The sequence below is a fragment of the Ovis canadensis genome, chromosome 16 (genome assembly GCF_042477335.2).
Source record: "Ovis canadensis isolate MfBH-ARS-UI-01 breed Bighorn chromosome 16, ARS-UI_OviCan_v2, whole genome shotgun sequence".
Lineage (NCBI taxonomy): Eukaryota > Metazoa > Chordata > Mammalia > Artiodactyla > Bovidae > Ovis > Ovis canadensis.
Genome location: NC_091260.1, coordinates 79,849,515 through 79,867,809, shown reverse-complemented (window position 1 = coordinate 79,867,809; position 18,295 = coordinate 79,849,515). Strand labels below are relative to the sequence as shown.

Genomic DNA, 18,295 nt, shown 5'->3' with positions numbered 1-18,295 from the left:
GAGCACTCAGTCAAATGGGATTATAGTTCACTGTGAAACAATACTATTCACTTAGCCAAAGCAACAATAAGGGATTTCAGAATCATTTAAGAGATAAAGAAACTAAAATTTAAATCTATTATCATAGGCAGTTCAACATCTGAAGAAAAGGTGTCCTCTAGACAGAGAGAAAAGCTAAATTCAAGTTTTTGTACCAGCTTTCTTTATTTGAAAGGTAAACTTAAAGTCAACTTTATCTTAAACTTAGTCCTAACCACGTACAGGACCCTTCTCTCGTGGTTCCCTTGTTGCAAGCCTCATCCCTTTCCGTACCTGTCACTGTGTTCTTCCATCCTAAAAAGCCGCCTGTGAGCCAGGCTTACTTCCTGTTCCTGTCACGAAATGCCATTCCATTCCTCATTCCTTCTCTACTGAAAACACACTACTTACTTCCCTCAAGCAACTAAGAACTGACTTTTATGTTAGCATTTTATATATAGCTCAGTGAGCATAGATACCACTAATTTCTAAACGCTTTGCTTTCTTAGAACATTTTAGGATGACACCAAACATCATTCATTTTTAATTCCAAATCACTTTAGTTTCTCTGTAAGAGGAGATTGGTGGTCAGTAATAAATGTTTCAAAATCGTATTTTATTTGGAAAATGACTTAGCTATTCAGTAGACTTCCAACACTTAGTTAAGTACAACCCTTAGAAGTTCAGGTTACCCCAGTCTGCAGAGACTATTTTAGACGGACATTCCTAAAGCATAATTATTCTTAACAGAGTCTATCTAAAGGCTCATATCTCATTTGCATTTTTAAGAAGTTTTTTCACTTGAGAGAATTTCCATGCTGACAAACTTGTAACACATGTAATAATATTTAACTTCTGTTAAACCTAGGTACAATGAAAATATTCTGCTTAATGTTAATTACTCTTAGACATGTCTACATTATTTAGATCAACAAACAAACATTAATACCAGGTATTTAATACTGAATATTTCCCAGTTCACATGAACCTGAAATTCATTTAGGTTAATTTGTCTTGTATTTAGAATTATTTGAATTGTACAAGCCCACTTTTTTTTTTTTAAGCCAATAAGATTAAACGTCATTTACACACTGATCTCGGCAATCGGCAATATTACCCACAGTACAAAGATGCGCACTGAGACATAACATTTATCCAAATAAATGGAGAACAAAGTTATGTTTTTCAAACTTAGTTATGAATCAGGTATCGCAATACAAAACACACTAATTGTAAAAATGGTTGGAGTAAGATTTGAAAAGGCTTTGTTCCACTTTTTTTCTTTTGGTTTCATGAATTAGAGATGGTCTAGGTAAGTGATCCAGAAAGCTCAAGTCTAAAGGTATGGGAGGAATTATTTCCTCAGGGCAAGTATTCTTAAAGAGGTAACTTTGTTCATCAAACTTTCTCTGGAGTCTAAAGAATATTGTGACCACATTGTCAAAAATTGTTTTTCTGTTTTATAGCCAAGTTTTAGACCAAGTATGCTCAGCTTGGCCCTGATAACAAGGGCCGATTGGTCCCAGCAGGGACTGTGCCTCTGGGGAAGTGGGGGCCTCCGTTTGATCACCCCAGGCTGCTAATTACGAAGGAAGTGGACAAGAACAGGAGTGCACAATGGACTGAGAGCTCGTCCCAAAGCCTCCCGCCAGTCGGGAGACGTCTGTCGCCCCTGCTTTGCAGTGCCAGCCCAGACTGAGGAAGAAGGGCTGTGTGAATCCCAACCTGGTCAGACTAGTGGCGGGAGAGACACCAACCACGGGGCTTGGGACACGTGCTTGGGAGATGCGAGCCCGAGTGGGCAGCAAATTCCAGAACTTGGTGGCCGTCTGCCGAGGCCCTGGGCTGGGCGGTGGGCTGACCGTGGTGGTGGGACAGGGTCCTGCCCTAGGGGAGCGTTAGCATCGTGAAGCACCAGAGCCGGGTGCAAGGGCTTCCCGTGGTCTGTGGCAGGGGTGTCTGCCTGCATGTTGGATAATCGTCCTTTAGCACACCTTGTCTGAGGATCCACTGACGCCTTGCTCACGGTGGGCGTGTGAGGCAAGAGGTTCTCTGAAGACATCGCTGAGGATGAGAGAAACGCTTGTACTTTTGCTAAGTACAAGGGTAGAATCAACAGGACCTCTGGAGGAGAGCCGGGGACGGCGGGGCAGGCCTGCCTAGGAAGCAGCTGTCAGACAGAGGCCCTGACCCCTGGGGATGGACAAGGATGTTTGTAGGCATTTTTTTTTTTTAAATCCATGGCAAACCACGTCGTTGTGCCGGTCGCCCTTGCATGGGGTCAGCGTGGAGGTCAGCTGTTGATCTCAGGCCTCTGAGTCCCGAGGGCACTGTCCACACCTTGTCACATCACCCTGGGCTTTGTTTGTGTGCAGAGTGTGACCTTTCACCTGCTCACCCCAGGCACGTGTGTACTGGAAATGAGCAACTTTCAGTTATCAGGTCTGCTCAGAGCCTCTCCACGCCGGGGTCTTGGGGTGGCCCCCTCAACCCTGTCTCAGCTCGTGTTCTGCTTTCTGTCAAGCCAAGCAGGGACTCAGTGTGACCTGAACCCAGGGCGCCTGAGTCACTGATTCCCACTGGGCAGTCAGTGAGCGACTCACTGCGTCCTTTCTTCATCAGCCCCTCTGTGTAACGGTAGTCACAAACCCAAATCCCACTGGGGCCCCCAGTTACCACCTTTGCCCTGAGGCCACAGAGGAAGAGGGCCAAACACACCCCGCCCCACCCCCAAGTCCCAGAGTGCGGACTCTGAAACGCCCACCGCGAGGCCTGTGCTCAGCCAGGTCTGTGACCCTGTGGGATCCTGGTTCTCTTGTCATTCCTCACGGTAGCACCTCAAAGCTTATCACCGGCTTGAGGTTCAGCTTCCCTCCTGCTGGAATCCATCAATGACCTGGGGAGAGCCTTGGTCAGCTGCTCTTTAAAATGTGTCATAAGGGACTTCCAGGGATTCCCTGGTGGCTCAGACGGTTAAGAATCCACTTGCAACGCAGAAGACCTGGGTTCACTCCCTGGGTCGGGAAGATCTGCTGGAGAAGGAAATGGCAACCCAATCCAGTATTCTGGCCTTGGAAATCCCATGGACAGAGGAGCCTGGTGAGCTACAGTCCATGGGGTTGCAAAGAGTCGGACACTGAGCAGCTAACACTCAACACACAAGGGGCTTCCCAGATGGTGCTAGTGGTAAAGAACTCGCCTGCCAATGTAGGAGACAAGCGTTTGATCCCTGCGTCCGGAAGATTCCTTGGAGAAGGAAATGACAACCAGTTCTAGGATTCTCACCTGGATAATCCCATGAACTTCTCTGATAGCTCAGTTGGTAAAGAATTTGCCTGCAACCCAGGCCACTTGGGTTTGATTCCCAGATTGGGAAGAACTCCTGGAGAAGGGATAGGCTACCCACTCCAATATTCTTGGGCTTCCCTTGTGGCTCAGCTTCCACTGTACAATCATAAGGGATTTGAATTAGGTCATACCTGAATGGTCTAGTGGTTTTCCCTACTTTCTTCAATTTAAGTCTGAATTTGGCAATAAGGAGTTCATGATCTGGGCCCCAGTCAGCTCCCAGTCTTGTTTTTGCTGACTGTATAGAGCTTTTCCATCTTTGGCTGCAAAGAATGTAATCAGTCCAATTTCAGTATTGGTCATCTGGTGATGTCCATGTGTAGAGTCTTCTCTTGTGTTGTTGGAAGAGGGTGTTTGCTATGATCAGTGCGTTCTCTTGGCAAAACTATTAGCCTTAGCCCTGCTTCCTTCTGTACTCCAAGGCCAAATTTGCCTGTTACTCCAGGTGTTTCTTGACTTCCTACTTTTCCATTCCAGTCCCCTATAATGAAAAGGACATCTTTTTTGAGTGTTAGTTCTAGAAGGTTTTGTAGGTCTTCAGAACCATTCAACTTGAACTTCTTCAGCATTACTGGTCAGGGCATAGATTTGGATTACTGTGATATTCAATGGTTTGCTTTGGAAATGAACAGAGATTATTCTATCATTTTTGAGATTGCATTCAAATACTGCATTTCCGACTCTTGTTGACTGTGATGGCTACTCCATTTCTTCTAAGGGATTCTTGCCTACAGTAGTAGATATAATGGTCATCTGAGTTAAATTCACCCATTCCAGTCCATTTTAATTTGCTGATTCCTAAAATGTTGACATTCACTCTTGCCATCTCCTGTTTGACCACTTCCAATTTGCCTTGATTCATGGACCTGACATTCCAGGTTCCTATGCAATATTGCTCTTTACAGCATCGGACCTTGCTTCTGTCACCAGTCACATCCACAGCTGGGTATTGTTTTTGCTTTGGCTCTGTCTCTTCATTCTTTCTGTGGTTATTTCTCCACTGATCTCCAGTAGCATATTGGGCACCTACCGACCTGGGGAGTTCCTCTTTCAGTGTCCTATCTTTTTGGCTTTTCATACTGTTCATGGTTTACCATTCCCTTCTCCAGTGGACCACGTTTTGTCAGAACTCTCCACCATGACCTGTCCCCCTTGGGTGGCCCCACACGGCATAGCTTAGTTTCATTGAGTTAGACAAGGCTGTGGTCCATGTGATCAGATTCGTTAGTTTTCTGTGATTGTGGTTTTCAGTCTGTCTGCCCTCCGATGGAGAAGGATAAGAGGCTGATGGAAGCTTCCTGATGGGAGAGAGGGACTGAGGGGGAAACTGGATCTTGTTCTGATGGGCAGGGCCATGCTCAGTAAATCTTTAATCCAATTTTCTGTGGATGGGAGGGGCTGTGTTCCCTCCCTGTTCTTTGACCTGAAGCCAAACTATGGTAATGAAGGTAATGAAGATAATGGTGACCTCTTTCAAAAGGTCTCATGATGCACTGCAGCACTCAGTGCCCCCAACCCTGCAGCAGGCCCCCGCTGACCCACGCCTCCGCCAGAGACTCCTGGAAAGTCTGGGTCAGTCTCTTGTGGGGTCACTTGGGTTCCTCTCTCTTGGGTCTTGTTGTGCACAAGCTTTTCCCTTACAATTATGCAGTGGAAGTGACAAATAGATTCAAAGGATTAGATCTGATAGACAAAGCGCCTGAGGAACTATGGACAGAGGTTCATGACATTGTACAAAAGGAAGTGATCAAGACCATTCCCAAGAAAAAGAAATGGAAATAGGCAAAATGGTTGCCTGAGGAGGCCTTACAAACAGCTATGAAAAGAAGAGAAGCAAAAGGCAAAGGAGAGAAGGAAAGATACACCCATCTGAATGCAGAGTTCCAAAGAATAGCAAGGAGAGATGAGAATGCCTTCCTCAGTGAACAATGCAAAGAAGTAGAGGAAAGCAACAGAATGGGAAAGACTAGAGACCTCTTCAAGAAAATTAGAGATACCAAGGGAACGTTTCATGCAAAGACGGGCACAATAAAGGACAGAAATGGTATAAACCTAAACAGAAGCAGAAGATATTAAGAAAAGGGGGCAAGAATACCCAGAAGAACTATACAAAAAAGATCTTCATGACCCAGATAACCACAATGGTATGATCACTCACCCAGAGCCAGACATCATGGAATGTGAAGTCAAGTGGGCCTTAGGAAACATCACTATGAACAAAGCTAGTGGAGGTGATAGAATTCCAGTTGAGCTATTTCAAATCCTAAAAGATGATGCTGTGAAAGTACTGCAGTCAATATGCCAGCAAATTTGGAAAACTCAGCAGTGGCCACAGGACTGGAAAAGGTCAATTTTCATTCCAATCCCAAAGAAAGGCAATGCCAAAGAATGCTCAAACTACCGCACAATTGCACTCATCTCACATGCTAGTAAAGTAATGCTCAAAATTGTCCAGCGAAGGCTTCAATAGTACATGAACTGTGAACTTCCAGATATTCAAGCTGGATTTAGAAAAGTCAGAGGAACCAGAGATCAAATTGCCAACATCCACTGGATCATCGAAAAAGCAAGAGAATACCAGAAGAACATTACTGCTCTACTGACTGCGCTAAAGCAGTCAGTGTGGATCACAACTGATTGTGTGGATCACAACAAACGGTGGAAATTCTTAAAGCGATGGGAATACTAGATACCTGACCTACCTCCTGAGGAATCTATACCCAGGTCAGGAAGCAACAGTTAGAACTGGACATGGAACAACAGACTGGTTCCAGATAGGAAAAGGAGTACGTCAAGGCTGTATATTGTCACCCGGCTTATTTAACTTTTATGCAGAGTACTTCATGAGAAATGCTGGGCTGGATGAAGCACAAACTGCAATCAAGATTGCTGGGAGAAATAGCAATAACCTCAGAAACGCAGATGACACCACGCTTATGGCAGAAAGTGAAGAAGAACTAAAGAGCCTCTTGAGAGTGAAAAAGTTGGCATAAAACTCAACATTCAGAAACTAAGATTATGGCATCTGATCCCATTACTTCATGGCAAATAGATGGGGAAACAGTGAGAGGCTTTATTTTTCCAGGCTCCAAAATCACTGCAGATGGTGACTGCAGCCATGAAATTAAAAGATGCTTGTTCCTGGAAAGAAAAGTTATCATCAACCTAGACAGCATGTTAAAAAGCAGAGACTTTACTTTGCCAACAAAGGTCCATCTAGTCAAAGCTGTGGTTTTTCCAGTAGTCATCTATGGATGTGAGAGTTGGACTGTAAAGGAAGCTGAGCGCTGAAGAATTGATGCTTTTGGACTGTGGTGTTGGAGAAGACTCTTGTTTCGTTTTCTTGCTATAAGAAATAATGCAATCATTCAGTAAATGATTTGACCCTCGAAATAGAAGCAGTTGGACATCATCTCCCAGGGCAGCCTATAAGGGCACCAACCCAATTTTGGGAACACTTAAGTAGCCAACTTGGGTGATCTGGCAGTAACTTAGGTAATGGTGGGCTTCCTCGGTGGCTCAGTGGCGGGAAATCCACCTGCAATATTGGGGATGCAGGTTCAGTTCCTTCAGGAAGATACCCTGGAGGAGTAGATGGCAACCCACTCCAGTATTCTTGCCTAGAGGATCCCACGAACAGAGAAGCCTGCTGGGCTACAGTCCATGGCGCCATAAAGTCAGACATGACTAAGCATGCGTCTACTTATCCACTTACTAGGAAATGGTAGATCTAGTCATTTTCAAATGGTTAAATGAGAATTGTTGTTAATTTTAATAATTAATTGTTTCACTTCTTTCTCAACAATTTAACATCACTGTAATCTACAGCCCTTCTAGATTTGGATCAGTTCCTTTTTCTTATCTTTCCTTCTGTAAAAAGAAAGGAATTCAGTGATTATAGTGATTAAACTGTGATAAAGCTATATATTTAAACAAGGATTTTGCCCTTTCAAGGTGAGGCTGCAAACACAAAGAATACTTTACTGTCGGTCACTCTAACCTTTGGCATAAAAGTTTTCCACAAGGCACAGGCGAGGATTTGGTGTGCCCTTCTCGTTCTCCAGTTTTCTGGTGTGTTTCCACATTATACATGCCTTGTCCTTGCATGTGCGCTTACTCACTCAGTCATGTCTGAGTCTTTGTGACCCTATGGACTGTAGCCCACAGGCTCCTCCCCACCCTTTCTGGTTCCTCTTGGCCTAAGGCAAAGGGAAACGCTGCTGGTAGCAGCTGCATGGCTTTCCAAGGAAAATGGAACAACCCAGAAGGATGAAGACCACCCAGAAGATGCCAGGAGGGGGCACGGCGCTCCGCTCTGGAAGGCGTGTCGCATCTGAGTGTCCAGCCGCTGAAGACCCGGTCTGTGAGCCAGGGCGGCTGGTCCCCGGGGACATGCTCAGCCTCTGGGGAAGGAGAGGGTGGGGAAAACAATCTCAGCTCCCTGCTGGAGGTCTGTGGGCCTGGGTGGCATTGCTTGGGAGAGTTTGTTCCAACCTCCTGGTTTTGTGGACATCAGGGTCCCTGCTGAGCCCTCCAAGGACAGAGAGCAACAGAAGAGACCTGTGTCAGCCTAAGGCCCTGTCTCCAGTCCTGGCCCCTTTGCTGACATCTCACGTGAGACCAAAGAGAGAGAAATCCTCTCCCCAGGTTGTTTGTGACCGGCTCCCACAGGCACAGAGGTCAGGGCACCCTTCCTGGTCATCTGGGGAACAGTACAGGTGTGTGTAGTCCCCACCGGCCACCGGCCAGCCCCAGACCACAGTGGCTGTCCGAAACCCAAGTGTTGGGGCCACAGGCAAGAGTGCTTTCGAAGAAAACCCAGGTGACATGTCCAGATTAGATCTGCTGTTGTGATCTGGACTAAGGACTGTGAACTTCCCTGGAAAGGGCCGGTTGTGTCTGCCCAGCTTTCCGGCCCAAAGGGCAAAGGAAGATCCTTGGTGTCGCAACTGATAACTGAAGAGGAAACAGATGTTCACAGAAATTGTGTCGAGAGAATTCAAAATATAATAACACCTCAATGCAGTTTTGGTAATAGACATGTAATGAGAAGAATGGGATTCTTTTTTGTTGTTGCTGGGGAATAAAATTTAACTTGAGGCTTCCCTGGAGGCTCAGTGGTAAAGAATCCACTAGCAATGCAGGTGAGGGATCGATCCCTGGGTGGGGAAGGTCCCCCAGAGAAGGAAATGGCCACCCACTCCAGTATTCTTGCCTGGGAAATCCCATGGACAGAGGAGCCTGGCGGGCTGCAGTCCATGGGGCCATGAACAGTCAGACATGACTTAGTGACTAAACGACAATAGCAACAAGTTGCTGGTCTAGGAAAGTGAAAGTGTTAGTTGCCCAACTGTGTCCAATTCTTTGCGACCCCATGGACTGTAGCCCACCAGGCTCCTCCATCCATGGAATTCTCCAGGCAGGAATACTGGAATGGGTTGTCATTCCCTTCTTCGGGGGATCTTCCCAAGCCAGAGATCAAATCTGGGTCTCCCGCGTTGCAGACAGATTCTTTACTGTCTGAGCCACCAGGGAAGCTGCTATAAGAGATGGCTTTAAAGGCCTTAAATTTTCACAAGCTTTGTAAATTTGTATTTTGTCTGTCGCACACATATTTACCACCATGATTTACAACATCTCAGCAGATTCCACTGTAGACTCCACTGTACTGAGCTAGTTGATTGCTCAACTTCTTTGGAAGTAGCCTCACCTTTAGTTGTTCCCCACAGACTGTATACAGCAGCCTACCCCAGCCTTTTCAGCATCACGGACCAGTTTTGTGAAGGACGGTTTCTTGGCAGACCGAGATGATAGCGTGGGAATGGTTTGGGGATGATTCAAGCACAGTAGGGGTCAAGCTATTATGAGAATCTAAAGGCACCACTATGGAGAAGGCGATGGCACCCCACTCCAATACTCCCGCCTGGGAAATCCCATGGATGGAGGAGCCTGGAAGGCTGCAGTCCATGGGATCACGAAGAGTCGGGCATGACTTCACTTTCACTTTTCACTTTCATGTATTGGAGAAGGAAATGGCAGCCCACTCCAGTGTTCTTGTGGAGAATCCCAGGAACAGCGGAGCCTGGTGGGCTGCCATCTATGGGGTCGCACAGAGTCGGACACGACTGAAGCGACTTAGCAGCAGCAGCAGCAGCAACAAAGGCACTGATCTAACAGGAGGTAGAGCTCAGACTGTAAAGTGAGTTAATGGGGGAGCGGCTGTAAATAATGATGGAGCGTCACTCGTTCACCTCCTGCTCTGCAGCCCAGTTCCTAACAGGCCGTGGACCAGCACTGGTCCATTCCCTGGGGGTTGAGGGCCCCAGGTTTAGAGAGCCTGAGCCCTCGGCCACTCCAGCCTCAGCACCGACCCCTGGAGTGAACAGCTGAGCCACTGCAGTGACACCCTTGGACTTACAGGCACCGAGGATGCCCGCCTGCGCCGCCTTCTGCCTCCATTTTTAACCTGTCCAGTGTCACTCCTGGTGTCCTCACTCCCCAGGCCACTCTTCTTCCCAAAAAGCTAATAATCATGTTACACAAGGTTATATTCCCTGCATGTGTTTCTTTGGCCCCTACAATTAATTGAGTCACCGTTGGTCTACATGGTTTTCCTTGCTGGGCTAGCAAAATGAACTGCTTGGTAGCTTCCTAAGGCTGTAGCCTCATTTTGATCCATATTTAAAAAGAAGTTCTGTATTGGGGTGCTGGTTTAAACTCTGATTTTTCTGACCGCTGCTTTCCCATGAGTTGGGGATACTGCGATGACCACTGAGCCTGGCAGTGGGGGCCTCTGTTAGAGTCTGCCACAGCTCTGCTGGCAGTGAACCCCAGGGATGCTTTGCCAGCTGGTGGAGTTCTCAAAGGGGCTTCCCAGGTGGCTCAGTGGTAAAGAATCCACCTTCCAACGCAGAAGATGCAGAGTCAGGGCTCAGTCCCCGGGTCAGGAAGGTCCCCTGGAGGAGGTCGTGGCAACCCACTCCAGTACTCTCGCCTGAAGAATCCCACGGCCAGAGGAGCCTGGCAGGGCTACACAGTCCGTGGGGTCGCACAGAGTCGGACACAGCTGAGCACGCACGAGCACGCAGTAACAGAAAATCCCACGCTCCACTTACCGTCAAAGCACGAAGAGTCCAGCAGCTTTCCTCGTTCTGACACGGTGGGCGGGCACGCAGATCCCTGCGCCACGCGACAGAACACCAAGCGCAGCGAGGCCTGTGCAAAGAGACGAGAGCGCCACACGCAGGGCCTGCCCCGCCCACGGAACTCCTTCCAGCCGAGACGCTAACAGAGGCCCATGGCCGCCCTCCAGCACAGCTTTATTTACGGACACTGAAATCTGAATTTCGTACAATCTTCATGTGTCATGGAATAGTCTTTTGATTCCCCATACCCCACCCTGCCTGCCCAACACACACACTATTTAAAAATGTAAAAAGCGTTCTTAGCTCCCAGGCTGTAGAAAGCAGGTGGTGGTCTGGACTTGGCCCGGCGGCTGTGTTTGCCGACACCTGATCCACACTCACACTGGTGTCAGAGAACGTTAGTGACCCAGGAGGAACGGTCAGGAAGGCAAAACAAGAGGCAGCTTTGGGTTCCACCTTTACGGGGTGCCAGCCAGATAAAGCGTCCGCCTGCAATGCAGGAGACCAGGGTTCGAGCCCTGAGTCGGGGAGATCCCCTGGAGAAGGAAATAGCCACCTACTCTAGTATTCTTACCTGGAGGATCCCATGGACAGAGGAGCCTGGTGGGCTCTAGTCCATGGGATCGGAAAGAGTCAGACACAACTGAGCAACTAACACACACCCAGCCAGTGTTTGCCCATGCAGAAGTGGAAACCAGAGGGGGGGAAATCTGCCAGAAGTTACAGAGGTCTTCCACCTCTGCAGCGTTTCCTCAGACTTAAGCCTTCAGCACTGCATATAACTATAACCTAGAGATGTGTGATGGCTAGCCTAGAAATTTGCCTTCAACTGCAGCTTTGTTTGTTTTTGGTTTTTTTTTTGCCTGACCTCACTGCATGCGAGATTTTAGTCCCCCACCCAGGGATCGAACCCGTGGCCCCTGCAGTAGAAGGTGAAGTCTTAACCATTGGACTGCCAGGGAAGGCCCCTTCAACCACTTTTTGCTGCTGCTGCTAAGTTGCTTCAGTAGTGTCTGACTCTGTACGACTCCATAGACGGCAGCCCAGCAGGCTCTGCCATCCCTGGGATTCTCCAGGCAAGAACACTGTAGTGAATTGCCATTTCCTTCTCAACCACTTTTTAGGACCTGGTTTTTCTACTCTGAGCTCTCTGGGTTTTTTTTCCTCCACTTTCGGATCGTGCATCCCTGTTAGCCTGTGTTGAACTTGGCCTGGATTCTGCTCAGGTCGTCCATCCGAGACTCTCAGGACCAGAGCACTGTGCATTTCCTCAGGCATGTTTCTAAACCAAGCCCACACCCCCTGCGTCCCTCACCAGTCTTATTTGCTGCTTACTTTTCTTCCCTCTGTGTTCCTCCAAACTTGGAATTCTAACACTTTCTCAGTTGGGTCCTGCAGTTTCCCTCCTGGAAAATTCCTTGAGACCGTAGCTTCCCGAGAAGTTCCTCCCCGCCCCCCCCCCCCCACCACCACCACCACCTTTCTCACCATACTGTCCCCTTCCTGCTTTCGCAAGGCTCGGGAATCCCCTGAGCTGACCTGGGAAATGAGCTCGCTTATTCCCAGTGCTTCTCAAGTCTGGGCACTCGGGGACAGGCTGAGAACCGGTCTGTCATCAGCCGCCTCCTCAGGCTGTAACATGGGGCCCTCTGCCCTGGCTGAGAATCCGGGAGCAGCAGAAAGGCGCCATGGCAACAGTGCCCGATCGCGACACCTCAGAACCCCTGCCTGTTTTTAAGGGAGCCTGTGCCAGTACCCCCAGGCAAGAGCCCTGCCCTTGCAGCGTCAGTCTCTGCAGTTAGCCTGCGTCCCACTGCCAGTCAACTTGTACCAACTGTCTGCCCGGGTAGCAGCCATGGTTCCCCGATGCAGAGAGAAATGGCCGTTCTTTTTGTGTACCACACAGCACGTGGGCTTCCCCCGTGGCTCAGCGGTAAACAGTCTGCCTGCAAACGCAGGAGATGTGGGTTTGAGCGCTGGGAAGGGAAGATTCCCTGAGGAGGTAATGGCAGCCCGCTCCAGCGTTCTTACCTGGAGAATTCCGTGGACAGGGGAGCCTGCAGAGAGCGTCAGAAAGAGTTGGGCACAGTTGAGCACACATGTACCTTGGGACACAGAGTGTGGATTCTTACTACCCACCCAGGGAATGAACCTGCACCCCCCTATGTTGGAAACGTGCAGTCATTACCACTGGGCCACCAGGAAGTCCCTCCCTATTCTTTTTGAGGGGCTTGTGCAGGGGCGACAGAGGCTGGATGGCATCACCGACTCAGGGGACATGAGTTTGAGTAAACTCTGGGAGTTGGTGATGGACAGGGAGGCCTGGTGTGCTGCAGTCCGTGGAGTCACAAAGGGTTGGACACGACTCAGCGGCTGAGCTGAGCTGAGCTGTCAGCACTGTGGTTTCCAGGCAAATCGCCGCTCCACCAGCGGTGTCATCGCCTGATGGATGCTTCCCGTCCAGCTCGTGCTTTGCCCTAAACTTACACAAGGTCTTTGGGGGAAGTGGCTGAACAAGATGAGAACCTGCTTGTGATTCCTGGGAAAGTTCTCCGAGATGCTGAGTGAAACTGTTGGGGAGAGAATGCCTTGCGGCTGTGACATCGCAGTGCTGTTACTGTTAACAGTCGTTTATGTCCTGGAGCAGATGGCCAAAATGGAAACTGAAAGTGTGCACCTTTTCCCGTTTTAAGCTATCATCTACGTAAATACATTTTCGCTTGATCAGTTTTGGTGATTGGATCAGGCTGTGTGGCCATCGCCACCGCCCAGAGATACAGGGCGCTGTGTCCCCATGTATGTCCTTTATGCTTCTTCGCTGCTGATCCCTTCCCCTGACTCTAGTTTTGGCTTTTCTAGAATTCCTTGCATCTGAATTCTCTTTCCTTGATAGAGGGATTAAAGTTGTCATTTTCTTCTCTGCTCAGTTTTGGTCACCTTTGTCTGCTTCATCCGTGTTGTCAAATTTGTTGGCATAAAGCTGTTGAAATCGCTTCTTATTATCCTCTTAAGGGCTATAGGGTATGTAGTGATGACCCCCTTTTAAATATATGATGTATTGATTTTAAAGAGAAAATTAAAACACAACATAAAGTTCTACATCCTGTTTTTTTCGTACAGTTCTAGCTTCTTATCCTTTTAATTTCTGTCTTTAAACTGCTACTGATGTGCTCTAAGGGCTTCCCAGGTGGTGGTGCAGTGGTAGCGAATCCTCTTGCCAATGCAGGAGGCACAGAAGACAAGGGTTCGATCCCTGGGCAGGGAAGATCCCCTGGAGGAGGTAATGGCAACCCACTCCAGTATTCCTTCCTGGAGAATCCCACGGACAGAGGAGCCTGGCAGGCTGCAGCCCATGGGGTCACAGAGAGTCAGACACAACTGAGCAACCCTAACATTGTTGTTCAGGCATTGAGTCGTGTCTGACTCTTTACGACCCCGTGGACTGCAGCCCGCCAGGCTCCCCTGTCCTTCACTGTCTCCCTGAGTTTGCTCAGACTCATGTCCACTGAGTCAGTGATACCATCCAACCATCTCATCCTCTGCCGTCCCCTTCTCCTCCCGCCCTCAATCTTTCCCACCATCAGGGTCGTTTCCAGTGAGTCAGCTCTTCGCATCAGGTGGCCAAAATATACTTAAACTCAGCCGCTCTCTAGCCCATGACCTTAAGCAGACTGGAGCACTGTGAGTCTTAACCGTGTCCTCTGTCAACTGTGGTGACAGTGACTCTGTGCAGGTAGCTGGGAGGCCTTGCCTGCGGTGGGCACTAGGGAGATGACAGCCATCGCCATGGTGACAGATAATGTAACGGTGGGCCCCGAACTCAAACGCCTTGGACCAGACTGAGTCACTGGTGTTAGGGGGATGGAACCTTCAGTTTTCTCTCATTCCGTGCATCTGTTGCACACTCCGTATAACTAGAACCCTGAATTTTTGCACAGTGGTATCCTTTTTTGAAACACAGTTAATTATTTAACTAGAAATTCTGCTGTCAACAGATACAGTACGTCTGGGCCAGTATTCCTAAGAATGACTTTTATATAAAAATCAAGATTAAAAATCCAAGACACTGAGAGCAGAGCTTCTCAATCTGTTTCTCATTATAGCACACAATGTACATGACATATCTTTAGCATATAGTGGGATAATCTGACAAGAAGACTCCCTGGGAAGACATAGCTGTTCCGGAGCTCTGGCCCCCCTAGATCCTGCCCTGTCAGCTGGGGGCTAAGGCAGCACAGCTCTGGCACACCTGTAATTCAGTGCTGAGCTCCTCTAGTTGGAAAGCTCTGCAAGACATCTGGGACAATTAGAGATAATAGTAATAGAATAGCCAGTAGTGAAGTGAAAGGCACTCAGTCATGTCCCACTGTTTGCGACCCCATGGACTGTAGCCTGCCAGGCTCCTCTGTCCATGGGATTCTCCAGGCAAGAGTACTGGAGTGGGTTGCTATGCTGTCCTCCAGGGGATCTTCCTGACCCAGGGAGCAAACCCTGGTCTCCTGCATTGCAGGTAGATTCTTCATCGTCTGAGCCGCCAGGGAAGCCCAAGAGCCAGTTTAAGGAAACATCTAAGCATTGCTAGAGGAAGAAAATAAAGAAAATCTTCATGTTTAAAAAGAAAAAAAGAAATGTAAGACATTAAAGGAGAATTGCAGACATTAAATTCTTTATCATTGTTGCTTTAAAAAATATATATTTCTTGTCTCTGAAGGACCTTGGTTTTCCCATTTCTGATCCGAGGAGGGAAGCCCACGCCGTTGTATGCCTTCCTGTTGGCATTCATCTTCTGCACCTATAATGGCTACCTGCAGAGCAGGTATCTGAGTCAGTACGCAGTGTACGCGGATGACTGGCTCAGCGACCCCCGGTTTCTAACAGGTGAGTGTCCTCAGTGACGCATCCCATCCCTGTAACATTCAGCTCGGTGTTCACCTTCCGGTAGGGTCCAGTTAGAAAGCACACTCGTCTTGAGAGAGAGTCTGCAGAGGCCCCTTGACCTAGGCCGGGGGACTGAGCGCTGGCCGGATGGAAGGTCAGGCTGTCCCCATGACGCAGGCGCCTGGCTCCCTCGCCCACTCAAGCGCCAAACGCACAAATACCTGTTCTTAAGATGACCTAAAAATAGCAACGAGCTGCAGCAGACTAAGCAAGGGGCCAAGAATGAGGGTGCTTGGGCACTAATGGACCGTGTAATCTAAGAATGCATCAAACCTCCTACAGTTTCTTCTGGAAAGCGAGAGAAAGTCGGTCATCTTCAGTGAGGCAGTTAGACTTTAAACTCTGAGGTTTATGAGGTTTTTGAAATTTTTTTTATCTTTATCAATTAATATAAAGTAGCACATTTTCCAGGCTTCCCTGGTGGTGGCTCAGACGGTAAAGAATCTTCCCACAATGCAGGAGACCCGGGTTCCATCCCAGAGTCAGGAAGATTCCCTGGAGGAGGGAATGGCAATCTGTTTCAGCATTCTTGCCTGGAGAATCCCATGGACAGAGGAGCTTGGCAGACCACAGTATTTGGGGTCACAGAGTCAGACACAGCTGAGCGACTAACACTTTCACTTTCCTAGTACATTTTCCAGTTCTAATTATAACCTTACAATTTCTAAGCAAAAATGGTTAAAAAAAAAAAAATTAGTCATCAAAAATATTTGCAAGGATGTTAAAAATATGTAATTTGGGGGCTCTTGTTTATAAGGAAATTTCTATATGTTTACCCTCCTAATGTTTAGAAATTCTAGCACATTCAGTTATAGCTAGTGGGCTTCCCAGGTGGTACAGTGGTAAAGAATCTGCCTACCAGTGGAAGAGGCATGGGTTCGATCCCTGGGTCAGGAAGATCCCCTGGAGAGGGAAATGGCAACCTGCTCCAGTATTCTTGCCTGGAAAATTCCATGGAGAGAGGAGCCTGGGGTAGGGGGAAGGCGGGGAGGGAGAGTCCCATTCAGGGAGTTGCAGTGAGTTGGACACAGTGAGCCCCTGAGCGCACACACATGCACACAGGTAGCTACTAAGAGTCCGTCAGCTTTTCAGCTTGCCCTAAGCCCTTTAAACTATATAAAGTAACCTTAGAACTTCCCTGGTGGTCCAGTGGTTAGGAATCCACCTGGCAACGCAGGGGACATAAGTTTGATCCCTAATCTGGGAAGATTTCACTTGCCTGAGACCAGCTAAGCTGGTGTGTCCTAGAGCCCGCGGTCTGCACCAGGAGAAGCTGTCACAGTGAGGGGCCGGAGCACCGACCTAGAGAGTCGGCCCCGCTCTTTGTGACTCGGGAAAGCCACACGCAGGAGTGAAGGCCTAGCACAGCCAGAAACAAATTAAAAAACAGAGCAACCCTCCATTTCTCGTTTGTGTGTTTTTCTCCACATCTATGAATTGGTCATAACAGAGAGGACTTAACGTTTAAACTCCTGGATGGCACGAGTGGTACAGAGCCCTGCGTGCCGGAGGCGCAAGAGACGCTGGCTCAATCCCAGAGAAGGGAAGATCCCCCGGAGGAGGGCCTGGCAACCCACTCCACTGTTCTTGCCTGGGAAGCTCCATGGACAGGGGAGCCTGGTGGGCTGCAGTCCGCGGGGTTGCACAGAGTTGAACACGACTGAGCGACCCAGCACACACCCACACTAGCTCCACAATCTGTGCCTCCATGAAATGCCAGACTGAGCTGTTGTGTTTGCTCCCTGCCCCCAAACACGATCTTGATTTACCTGCTCTCTATCTGATTTTCTTCTGCCCCAGTTATCAGAAGGAGGAAGGAAAAAGAACAGGCTTGGCCCATTGCCAGGAACTGCCCCCACGCCTCTGCCTTCTGAGGTTCAGGGAAGGACTGAAGTTAGGTCCTCATCACTCGAGGAAGGGAAGGTCAGAGAGTGAATCGGGCGGCCCCAGACCTAGCCCGAGTCACAGCAGAGTAGTGGTTTCACCAGCCCCTACAAGTAGGCAACCAAGGACAGAGAAAGGGAATTTTTTTCAACTAAAAGATAACAGTTTTAAATGTTTATTTGGGTGGCTTGGATGGTGAAGACACTGGCTGCAGTTCAAGAGACCTGGGTTCGATCCCTGGAGTCAAGAAGATCCCCTGGAGGAGGGCATGGTACCCACTCCAGTGTTTGTGCCTCGGGAATCCCATGGAGGAGCCTCGTAGGCTGCAGTCCATGGCTCAGCAAAGAGCCAGAGACAGTTGAGCAACTAACACTACTGCTACTTGAGGTTCTCATGGGAATTGCTTCTGGGATGGATTGTTTGAAAATTTTTGATGAACAGCAATAAAACAAAAGAATTATTTGGCCTGTGCATTTAAATGTCATTTGAAGTAGTTCTGCAGGTAGGCCTTGTCCCCTGCAAACCCTTTGAAGCTGGTCTAAAGTTTAAGACATTCAGTAAATTATATATAGACTTCTTAACTTCTCTATGATTGAATAGGAAGAATTGAAAATGAGAGCATATGTCATTGAGAAACAAGCTGGGTTACTTTTTTGGTATCCTGTTCATTTCATAAAGTACACATGCACATAGCTTTTGTAATTATATGAAGTTTTGAAATAGCATAAATGATTATATTTACAATAGTTGCCATGAAAAGATAAGTGAATAATAAAATCCCAACAAAAAGTTTTCCAGAGGAGTACATGTAGTTCATCTAAGAGAGTTTGTACAAAGATTTTAAGATCTCTAGCCATGAAATTAAATGTTTAATTCAGATGAACACAAATATTAGTTTTATCACTGACCTTGGTGATAAAGGAAACTTGTCTCATGGAATTTTGTGAATGTGATGCTTTCTG

At 48.1% G+C, this 18,295-nt stretch overlaps 1 protein-coding gene across 1 annotated transcript in view; it reads left to right on the top strand.

Moving 5' to 3' along the window:
- SRD5A1 (steroid 5 alpha-reductase 1) overlaps positions 1-18,295 on the top strand; it is a 36,671-nt gene that overhangs the window by 6,265 nt on the left and 12,111 nt on the right. Inside the window, exon 2 of the mRNA XM_069556119.1 lies at positions 15,223-15,389. Coding sequence (XP_069412220.1) covers positions 15,223-15,389 — 167 coding nt within the window. The remainder of the gene's footprint in view (positions 1-15,222; positions 15,390-18,295) is intronic.